General features: G+C 42.4%; 1 protein-coding gene across 1 annotated transcript in view; it reads left to right on the forward strand.

Annotated features, from left to right (window-relative positions):
* The first annotated feature begins 2,778 nt into the window (after nt 1-2,778).
* LOC147630711 (chaperone protein dnaJ 10-like) overlaps nt 2,779-12,206 on the forward strand; it is a 55,250-nt gene continuing 45,822 nt past the window's right edge. Inside the window, exon 1 of the mRNA XM_086810680.1 lies at nt 2,779-2,997. Coding sequence (XP_086666806.1) covers nt 2,911-2,997 — 87 coding nt within the window. The 5' untranslated portion in view covers nt 2,779-2,910. The remainder of the gene's footprint in view (nt 2,998-12,206) is intronic.

Genomic DNA, 12,206 nt, shown 5'->3' on the forward strand with positions numbered 1-12,206 from the left:
AAGTCTGGATAAGGCCATCTTATTTCTTTTATACAGGATTTTGTTCATATTTTCCTAGACGGCATACTAGGGAGTTTCAAATTGTTAAGGTATGTATGGGTGATATCATGGTGGTATGGGACGCTAGTGATCCCTCACATATATTATCTTATGGGATAATTTGGGCTCAAGATTGTTGCTTTGCTTACATCACTTAGCATGTTGACCTCAACATTCAAAGACAATCTTATTTTCTAAATTCACTAAAAGTTATATTGTGGGCATTCTCTAGATAAATTTCTTTTATCTGTAGCCTGCATGTTTTGATGAGGGTAATCTCGTCGGCATTTTCACTTGTTTAAATCTATTTCTTTAGAGTTCAAACAAGTTTATCTTGTTGTGTTCGGATAAGAAAATTTGGATTCTTCTTTTGTTGGCATTTTTTTTCTCTAGTTCCGTACTTTAGGTGATTTACACAATCAACCTGATAGGTTTACGGATGGACATATGTGTCTCATCAAGACGTTGATGACTCTCTATGTTGATATGGGTAACTCGAGACGTCGATTATTCCATATGCAGATGTGGGTATGTCGAGGCGCCGATGAATCCCTGGTTTCTGCTGTTAAAATGCCATGCTTTCCTACTTTATTCCGAATGGTTTACAACGAGGAAGTTACTTTGAATGTGAATTATTCTGATCATCCGCAGTAATCTGATGGGCAAACAGAGTGTATGAATCAGATTGTAGAGTATATGCTTCGTACATATATCTCTAGAAAATCATCATATTGGAAAATATTTCAATGATGAAATTTGCCTATAACAGTTTTAAATATACGGCTATTAGTTTTAGTCCGTGCAGTCTTATGTATGGGTATTAACTCAGGGCATCTATTGATGTCGGTCTTAAGAACATCAAAGTCTTAAGGACATCGAGCTTGATGCATCGAGGAATTTCTTGCGAGATATGCAGGAAATGCTGGACCGAAGCTCGGGATTCTATCAGGAGTGCTCAGGATAGGGCACGGTTTTATGCTAATATGGGACACTCATCTCAGTCTTTTGAACCAGGAGCGTTGGTTTATTTTAATGTTCTTAAAGATTCTCAGACTTGTTCAATGAAAAAATGCTCAAATTTATCTCCTAGATATTGTGGTCCATTTTGAGTTATACATCGGATTGGCACGGTTGTGTTTGAACTTAAAACTACCGCCACATGTTAGAGTTCATCCAGTCTTTCATATCAATAGGTTGAAAGGGAAACTGGGAGGTGAGGATAACACAGTTACTCCTCGAGAACTTGTTGAAGTCGATTATTTATCCCATGTTCCACATGAACCTGATAAGGTACATGAATTCAGGGAAAGGAAACTTTGTAGTTGACTTTTCTTTAAGGTTAAAATTAGGTGGAAAGATAGGAAAATTGAGGATTCAACTTGGGAGTTGGTTGAGATTGTTCAGCGCAGTTCTCCTTCTTTTCATTGCAAGAGTGCAATGTTTTGAGAGAGGGAAAGTATGTTATATGTACATTATGTGTGCTATGTTATATACACATTATGTGTGCATATACTAGGAGGCTAATCCACATTAAGCTTGTGAGCATGGGAGCATGGGAACAAGCTCTAGTGGAGCATGGGTTAGGACTAACCTTAAGGTTTAAGGTTAGGGTCAGGCATCCAAGGGTCACACATGAGGAATGGAAAGTCAAGAGTCACTTGAGGGCCCTCCTATGTAATAGGGGCATGGGGCACACTCAAGGGGGCTTGGGAGGCTTAGAGGCTTGTGGGCTTATGCTATAGTCTCTTGTGTAGAGGTCCATATCTACTCATCTACCATTTCACACTATAGCTATGCTATTGGATTGGAGTTATACCTCTTGATGGTATGGGACATCAAGGTAGAGGTATGATGTATTTCATTTATGATTCATGTATGCATGGGGGTGGTTGGGTGGTTGAGTTATGCCTGATTTATGCATGTTTATGCATAACAATTATCTAGAGAGATCTTAGGGTTTTAACAATATGGGCCGCATGATTTAAATACCAGAGGTTGATAGTATGCTAGCACAACAATGGCAATACACTGGCACTCAGGGCATCCCCACGTGTTTCCTCTGTGATCTCATAGGAGCTTGGCAGTGAGAATATCCTTTAGAGTCATAGCGGCATTGCCTTTGGGATTGTCCCAAGACGCAACAGGTTTGGTAACACATCCTCCGTAGCTTCACCATGGACTAGGCACCAGCCCCCTGCATCATCACCTGAGGGTGATAGCTTAGAGCGTCCAAGACAGCACTGGCCCTAGCATATGAGGAGATAGCACTGGCCCTAGCATATGAGGAGATAGCACTGGCCCCAGTATATGAGGAGACGAGACATAACCTCGCCCTACTTCTCTCTCACCATAGTATCATGACAACCTTGCTATCATCAACATTATAGTAGCATGGCACATTTGGCGTGCTTGCAGAGCCTGGCCATAGAGGGCACTACTAGGCCACGTGTTGAGTCCATCAGGAGCATATGGACTAGGCCATTGGGAGAAGCTTCGAGGAGACTCTTCTGCGAATTTGGAGTAGCAGTCCTTTCCTTAGGGTAAAAGACGGTGATTTTATAGGCCTCTCTGTCCCCTATTGTTTTCTTATCTATGTTTTCGCATGTACTTAGTTGTTTTCGCTTGTATTTGTTTGGTAACTAATGGAAGGATCTTTTCTTGGAAAAAAAATGAAATTAAAATTCAAACCCAGGAATGTAGTGCCACGTCATCGAGCGTATAAAGTGCTTCTCTAAAAACTTTTCCAGACACGCGGTTTTGCCACACAGAGAGAGAGAGAGTGTGTGTGTTTAGCAAGCTTCAAGAGATCTAATTGCGTTTTACTACCAAGCAGAAGGAAGCGTTTTTGGTTGTAGAGCTTTGTCCGCAGAAATGGTTAAGGAAACGGAATTCTACGATATACTAGGCGTTGCTACGGACGCTAGCCCCGCAGACATTAAAAAGGCCTATTACGTTAAGGTAAACAGCTTCTTACACCTAATTTTCGGAGTGTTTGATGCGATTTGACCTTAGGATAGGCATCTATGCATCATCTATGTGTATATCAAGTTATATGTCTTGGTTTGATGCGATCAGTGGCATCTGTGCGTCATCAATGTGCCGTATACCATCGGCCTTAGTTTAGTAGCAACATCGGACATTGTAGCAGCTCACGCCAATCCATGGCTGTGACAGGCCGATCTGTACTATCCCAGGAAGAGGATATCTGGTGATATGTGTAAGCACCTCCGAAGGGCTTTAAGGTTTATGATTATTCACATTCCAACCATCCCACATCTTTGGTAAGTGCCTCATGGAGGATTTTATATGCATGACAGGTTGTAAGGACCTCAAGGCACATCCCACATCTCGAGGGTCACGTATAAGCAGCTCATGCAAATGCACGTGGAGCCTATCTCTGGTGTCTTGAGGTTCCTAGGAGCTCACGTGTCAAAGAAATAAATTTGTCAAGTGTAACTTGGTTGCTCAAATCATTTCGTTTGGCCTTAACATGTACCGAGAAGACCGAATTGGCTGTTCTCTGACTTCTTGTGAGCTGCTAGACTTTGTTGGGCTTCTCGAGGTACTGATGGAAGAAGGAAACCATGCCATAGCTTCTCAACAAACAAATCGTGAGTGCACTTGATATCCCCGTCCTCACTAGTGGCAGTGGTCACTCCCACCACATGCCAACTTCACCAATGAGGTAGATGGGTGGTCCCAGCTAGGATGTCTACTGAGCCTCCTCCATCACAAGTCCATTCAAGGAGATAGAAGTGTTGGGCTAGGTTGGGGCTGTGGTCTTGGCAGTCTGATATGGAGAAGAGGAGGTTGTCAATGGTAAGGCCGAACTCTGGGAGGTGCTAGGCTTTGGGTAGGAGAACCTTGTGGAAAAGGACAGGAGGCTGTTGGCTAGGTGTGGAGGGTTGTTCCTGTCGGTTGCAGTAAAAAGAGGATTATTTTTCCTGGAGTTGGCTGACAGAGCAGGTCAGCCAGTCCACAAGGGGTTTTCAGCCCTATAAAAGGGTTCTTTGGCTCAATGCTTAGATCATTCAACTCTTTATGAGTTGAGTCCTTGACTTACGCATAGAATAGGGTTTTTACCTTTTCAAGAAGGCAACCTATGGCTGTAAAGATTGTACTACCTTTTTGTACTATAGGAAATACTGGAACTCTCTCTCTCTCTCTCCTGCATGTGTTTTGCATCGGCATGTTTCAAGATGGTGTTTAGGGATGAAAGAAAACTCCCAGAACTTCCACATGTGACATGGTATCAGAGCTTCTCCCAGAACTTCCACATGTGACATGGTATCAGAGCTTCAGGGTGATTCCGAGATATTGTTGTGTTCCATGTCCCACGCACCCTTATTGCATCGTGCATGGATGAAACCATCGCCGGTGTCTTGAACTTGTGGTGGTGTGGGGACCAGGCAACATTGTTTCAGCATCAGGTGCAACAAGGCTAAACACTAATTCAGTCCCAGATGAAGGTGCACAGATCCACGGTACAATAGCATGCACCGAGCTAGGACCATGTGAAACAACGAAGCCTTTCTTTAAACCCGAGTTTAGTGAGTCTTTAGCAATCCTTTAAAACAACATACATGAATTTGAAAGAGATGTAGTAGAGATGACACTAGATGGGGTCCCGAATTACCCACTGAAGGCAGTATTTGCTTTATTTCTTCTTCTGGAGAACTGTATACAAGCTGAATTGTGCCCATAAGACTGAGTGGACAAACTGATTGACTGACTGCCAAACGCAAGGACAAAGCGACCAAACATTGGGCAGAACTGTGCATAAGCTTTAGGCGACTGTAAAGCAACCAAGGGATTAGTGGATTTGTCACCAATGAAGATGTGACCTATTTGCCGTTATAGATCCTGTAAAATAACTCTCGGGAAAGAGTCATGTGCTTGGAAGCACCACTATCAACAATCCACTCCTGAGTATCCTTGGCGGTGAGACTAACTGCCTTCTTGCTCAAAGAAGATGAAGCATCTATGTCCATAATCTCCAAGTGCACAAAAGCTGGAGTCTTTGGAGCTGCTGCTGAAGAATCATCACTTTTGTCGGTACTTCGTTGAGGAAAGGTCTTGCAACTTTTGCGAGACAATGCGCTCTACATCGATGCAAAAAAGAGCGAATTTGGAGTAGAAGAAATCCATTATCTGGGATATGTCATGAGTTCTGACGGGATTAGCCTAGACCCTACAAAGGTAAGGGCAATTCTCGAATGGGATGTTCCCAAGAATGCGCAAGATCAGCTCTTTTGTTGGTCTCTGCCAACCATACAGTACCCATATGGATAAATTTTCCGACCTTGCAGCTCCTCTTGCTCAAGGGCGTGAAGACATGTCAAAAAGTGTCCGTCATGGGCAAAGCACTTGAGGCATTTCATGCAATGAAAAAAGTGACCTCTAAGTCTCCGCTTCTCAAATTGGCTTCATGGGATGATCCTTTTGAGATAATCACCGATGCCAGAAATTTAGCCATAGGAGCTGTCCGGGCGCCTAATGGCTTATTATAGCTAGAAATTAAATGACGCAGAAAAAAATTATTCTATGTATGACAAGGAGTTATTATTGGGAGTGATGACATCATTTAAACATTGGAAACACTTCCTTTACGAGAGAGAGTTTACCGTTAAGACAGATCACTAGGCATTGAGATGGTTACAGACCATGCCTAGTGCCCAATGTAGTGACAGACAAGGCAGATGGAGTCAGATCTTCCAACAGTTTGGAGGTATGATTGAATACATCCCTGGCTTAAATAACCTTGTTGCCAATGCTCTTAGTCGAAAAGGCACAATTCAAAATTTGTAGGAGTTCACTATGCTTGAAATACATGGAAAAGATCTCGACAGTATGAAGGCACAATATGAGGATTCTTTGGAATTTGGGACTCAATTTAGATTGGCCCTGTAGTCAAAACCGGGTCACTACACCATTCATGATGGCTAGTTATTTTACAAGAACCGGCTATGCATTCTTAGGGAAAAGTGACAGGCACTTCTCCATGATGCTCATGATTCTCTCGTTGGAGGGCATCCTGGTATCAACAGTACATTGGAGAAACTTGAGCGATCATTCTATTGGCCAAAGATGAGACGGGATGTCTATCAATATGTCCAAGCATGTCAGATATGCTAGAAAGTGAAGGTACCTCATATGAAACAGGCAAGGTTACTTCAACCTTTGCCAGTTCTTGACGGTCCTTTCCAAGATATCAATATGGACTTTGTTGGACCACTTTCCAGTGCATTTGGATCTCGGAACACATAGTGCATGACCATTGTAAACAGATTCAGTAAATTTTGCATGTTGCAAGCAAACGGCCACGGCTGAAGACATTGCTCGCCTGTTCATCCGCCATTGGTACCCCATCGGAGGTTTGCCAAGGACAATAACATCAAACAAGGGATCCCAAGTTTACTTCAAATTTTTGGAGAGCATTGTTTGATAACTTTGGGACCAAGTTGCATTTGTCCAGTGCATTCCATCCGCAAAGGGACGGCCAGATAGAAATATACAATCAGGTGGCTTTTGATGTTCTCAAATCGTATTGCCATGATAGGCAGTCAAAATGGAGTATTATCTTCTAAATCCCTGTTCACACCTTGGTTCCGCTTTGTGTGTGAAACACTGATCAAAAGACTGGTGAAGGGACCAAATGGTGACAATAGAGGCATCTTGACTACAACTTACGCTTTGGAGAGCTACTAGCCTAGCATGAGAAAAGCCATTGAGCTATATGTTCAAGAATGTTTGGTTTGTTAGAAGGTCAAGTTTGATCGACAAAAGCCAGAAGGATTATTGTAACCATTGCCGATCCCAAATGTTCCATGGGAGAATATTGCTATGGACTTTATCTTTGGATTACCAAAGTCAAGAAATGGAAATGATGGTATATGGACCTTGCAGATCATTGGAGGATACATAACGCCTTCCATGTTAGTTTATTGAAACCATTTACAGTACCTCTCCTAGAGGAGCCTGTTTCCGAGGATCCACCAGAGGTGGAAGAGCAAAGATTTTGCAACCAGAACAAATTGTGTTTTCATTCTGTGAGAAAAAGAGGAAAGACAGTGGTCAGAAAGGTCCTCTTGAAATTCAAGAATTATTCGTTATTGGATGTGAAATGGATGCCAGAAGAGTACTTCAAGGACTATACAGATATACTTACAGCTTATGAGGAAGCGGTTGGTCCAAATGTATTTGAAGTACAGACATAGACGTCTTGCGAACAAGATAGATTCAAGAGGGAGGGATTGTACCTCTAGCCCTCTTCATTGTCTGGAATGTAATTGATCATTATTTTGCTTATGTAATGATTGCATACGAGATGATCCAAGGAGCAAAGATTTGTATTTGGGTGGCAACGATGCTAGATGACCCATTGGGCGGCCTTCGTGCCTGATGCCTTGGATTTCGTAGTCGGGCGGTCATTGTGACCAGATGACTATTGATGAACAGTCGAGCGGTAACAGTGACCAGATAGCCGAGATGATTGTGTTGGATTTCATAGTCGGGCGATCAGTGCGACCATATGGCCTAGATGACTATTGATGAACACTCGGCCGGTCCTCGTGACCAGATGGCCATGATGATTGATTGAGCGGTTTCCTTCGGGAGCTAGATAGCTCAGAAGCGGTTTTCGACGAAACCAGATAGGACAATCCATGAACATGAGGATCTTTACTTGTGCATTTGACTTTGTGTGGTCTATGTTTGAATTTCTTTGACTTTATGTGGTCTATGTTTGAATTTCTTTGACTTTGTGTGGTGTTTTTGATGCGTGGACAATACTTGGATTTATGGCATGTGATAGTCCATTGGGCTCCAGATTACCTGGCCAGTACTTGGGATACCCAGTAGACGCGAATGATGCATACCTGTTTGTTGACTAGATTCAGTCTAGTTTTTGTAGGAGGTAAGTATGGATTTATTTTATCCAACACATGTGACAGGCCATGAAGAACTACCATCAAGAATAAAGCCATTGGTCAAAGATAAGGCATAGAGACGTTGCCGATGACATTGCAGATATGGGGATGACCAGATGCACAAGCTCACCAAATGGGGCTAGTACTTGGAACATATGGATATGCTTGATACACTTGTACTTCGCAGTTGAGGACAACTGAGGACAACTGCGATATATAAGAGGAAGGGAATGTAACTATTAGGCCTTCCTAGCACTCTATTCACATGATGTAACCCTTGGCCGGACACCGGACTGATGAAAGAAGGCATGAGGAAAGGCACTATAAGGTTTGCATATGGAAAAGTGCGAGTTTTGGTCAATAAGTACAGAAAAGCAAAAAGTCAAACTGAGTTGACCGCGAGCGAGGAGCTTCATTGGCAAGAGGGGATTGAGCAAGACCAATAAGCAAAATGATGCTTTTTCAAAAAGAAGCTCTAGGGCCAAAAAGCAAGGTCCTAAAGCCAAAAAAGGAAAGCACAAGAACTTTGGAAAAGCTGACTATATTTGAATAAGTATTTTATTATAAAAAGTAAAAGAGGAAAGCAAAGTGAAAAAGGCAAAGCAAAAGCTTGGCTAGCTTTTTGGCGAAAAGGAGGGCTCCCCTCAGGTATAAAACTAGCATGAAGCTCTTTATCATCATCATTAAAAATGTGGAGCCCATCATTCTTGAAGCGTGGAAGTTTTCCATCATCGCCGTACTGATCTAGCCGCCTTACTGCTGATTTGGTTGACCGAATCATCACCTGGCTGCCGTACACCTGTGCTTGTTGTTGGGCTGCGCCACTTGTTGCCGCCGCTTGTACGTGACTGCGGCGGCGTGTGTTGCCAACTGATTTGCTTGCGCCACCTACTGTCTAGTGTCGCTTGCAAGTGTTGTCTAGCACTCTTGCCATAGTTGCCAGATGTTTTTAGAACGGGTAGTATTATATAAGTTTTATACTTTTAAAAACGTTTTTTATTTTTGGAAAAGTTTTTAAAATAAGTTTTTTATTCATTAAATTTTTAAAGCTGTAATTATGGCTTGTATATATGGTTTTTAAGACTAGGAACCATAGATTTCATGTATAAAAGTTAAACTTGTGTATAAAAACTTGATTGAACAATTTGAAGCCTATGGCTATCATAATTCATTAAATCATAATGATAATACATTCACATGGCCCCAGGTGCCCATGGGTCTGGTGACAGGCAATGCCATTCAACATTAACTTTAATATTGATTTACCAATGACCATTCAACATTAAGCATTCATGTACCAAAAAAGCGTGTCCCAAAAAAAAATAGAAATGTTTTTTAAAAAATATTTTTAATTCTAATTTTTTATTTTTTAAAAAAATATTTAAAATTTTTTGAATATATATTTTTTGTTTTTTTAAAATTGCAAAAAAAAACGTGTCCCAAAAATTAGGACGTTTTGAAACTTACACTTTTTTTATTTTTTATTTTTTAAAAAATGTGTTTTTTTGCAACTATGGCTACTTGCTACCTAATTGGACCACACTGCCTTATTGGCCACTGCCGCCCACCTGTGCGCCGCCGTTGCCAATCTGGTTGTTGCCACTTGCAGAATTGTGCTTGTTGTCTGTGCACTGCCGCCACGTGGCTGTTGCCAGAATTGCTGCTGCTTGGCTGTTGTCCGAATAAACCATTTGCCGTCTGTACGACTGCTACTATTCTATGCCGGTTATCGTGCTGCCATGGATTTGGACTTGTCCTGTTCCATTCATATGCTGTACAACCTTCTTGTGGATTGTTTCTACTCTAGTTTTGGATGATTGATCTGTTGCTAAAGCATCATATACTTCATCACCTACTCTTATCAGTCGGTACCTCAAGCTTTGGGTACGTTGGATTTGGATTTGGATTTGGTATTAGCCCGGTGAGAGATTCTTGTGGGCCATCTCCGTGGTGTGTTCGGCATTAGGATCCTATGCCTTGACATCGACTTCAACTTCGACTTGGGTTTCTACATTGGCATATTTGTTTGCTTTTGTATTCATTGATGTATTGATCCTGGCTTGCGAGCTCGTGGATTGTTCCTGAAAGGGGGTGGGGCCTGTTCCCCGCTCAGTGTGTGTCCTATGCAAAGTTCCCTAAACCCTTCTCTCTGTCTCCCTGTATCTTCTCTCTCTATATTTCTATCTCTTAGATACGTGGTGGAATCTATCATAGCAGGCACCGTTGGGCTTACAAAAAGCTTTCAGGCAACGGTTCTAGGGGAGGATGATTCTCGAAGGGGTGGAGTGAGAGTGCCGGACTCAATACTCAAGAAAGAAGACTAGAGAGTGCTTAGGGACAGGGCAGGAATGGAAAGGGGATAGGATGGATGAGATGCATAGATCTTCATTAGAGTTGGAGTGGATTTGGAGACCGGGCAAGGTTTTCAGTGAAAAGTTGTTAGGAAGGGAAGGATGACAGGGGGACTCCAGGAATAGACAATGGGATGATGACAGTCATCCAAGAACACAGATTGGACTCCTATCATCAAGTTTAGCAGAGAGGGATGTCATACAAGACATTCACTAGCTAACCCCAGGGCTAATCCTAAAGAGGCAACAAGATAAAGAACTAGATAGAACCAGATTAGGAGCGTGTGCTACTAGTTTTGGGCAGGAGAAGATAGGAGGCTGTCAGCCAGGTGTGAAGGAGTTGCTCCTGTCGGCTGTAGTAAAAAGAGGATTATTTGTCCTGGAGCTGGTTGACAGCAGATCGGCCAGTCCACAAGGGGTTTTCAGCTCTATAAAAGGGCACTTTGGCTCAATGCTTAGATCATTCAACTCTTTATGAGTTGAGTCTTTGACTTAGGCATAGAATAGGGTTTTTACCTTTTCAAGAAGGCAGCCTATGGCTGTAAAGATTGTACTACCTTTTTGTACTATAGAAAACACTGGACTTAGCTATCTCTCTCTCTCTCTCTCTCTCTCTCTCTCCTGCTTATTGCACACCCAGATTCAGCTTTTTTAGTTCAGTACTTTTTCATTTTGTTGGAATGACAGAGGATACCCCACACAGGTACACTGATTTGTCTCATAGGCCGAGTTCGGTCTTTTGGAAGACGTTAATAAAATCTTTCTTTCTTCTCTCTCCCTCTCTCTCTCTTCTCACTCTTTTGCATGCGTTTCAAGATGGTGTTTAGGGCTGAAAGAAGACTCCTAAAACTTCCGCATGTGACACCCTAACTCTAATCTTGGGTTATTACACGTCCCTAGCCCTAACCCTAGGCCTGTCGGGACATAACATACTTCATTCCTTGTAGCATGCAATAGGTTGACTGTTGCAACACACAACAATGCCTTCTTTAAACTTGTGAGTCTGTGCAATCCATTCACTTTAAATATAGAAAATAGGGATGAGAGTAAGGAAGAGTCGACACAGTATTGGGTCCCAATACCTAGTGAAGGCCCCCCCTTCCCCCTCCCCCTCCCTGCGTATAGGAGTATTTGCTTTATTATCTTTGGAGAACTGCTTACAAGACTGACTGAGGACAGCCAAACAAAGGACGTACTAGACCGGACGTAAGCTGAACTTATGTTGAACCAAGACTCTTTGAATACCTCTTTGATAATGACTTATGTAAACCTAGATTTGTTGAGGGATGCACATATGCTGGCTGAATGCTGAAGAGAGATCTTCACTGAATGCCTTGGGCTGAAGCACTGAAGTGCTAAATGCTTTGTATGCACAAGAGCCGGAGAATTGTAGGCACACATCTTCTCTGAATGCTTGAAGACTTGCTTGAATGATTGATGATTTATGCCTTGTGCTTGCCCATGTTTGTATATGAGCACAAGGGGCTGGTCAGCTGATATAAACTTTGGTGGCGTGCTTTATATGTCCACGGTTGAGGAAAAAAGCAGCATTTAATGCTGAGCGCTTCACACGTGTGGGTCCATGGCTGTTGCTCGACGTGTATATATGATACCGACTGGTCATAAGAGGCTCCCGTGCTTGGTTACAAGCCATAAAAGGTTGCAGACCTGATGTGTGTAGGGGGTGTATGGTGTTTGAACACCATACACAAGGCATCCCCAAAGGTGGAGAACCTTATGGGCTGGTCCAAGTGCAAATGCTTTCTAATAAGCTTCTCTAATGCAATACCTAATCTAGGACTAACATTACATGCTTTTTTATGATGAATTCTCCAAGTGGCTTTAGAGGACTGACACATGGAGATTGTCTAAGGTTGAGAAAGGCCTA

Source organism: Cibotium barometz, chromosome 16 (assembly GCF_041138505.1).
Source record: "Cibotium barometz isolate CiBa-2024 chromosome 16, ASM4113850v1, whole genome shotgun sequence".
Taxonomy (NCBI): domain Eukaryota; kingdom Viridiplantae; phylum Streptophyta; class Polypodiopsida; order Cyatheales; family Cibotiaceae; genus Cibotium; species Cibotium barometz.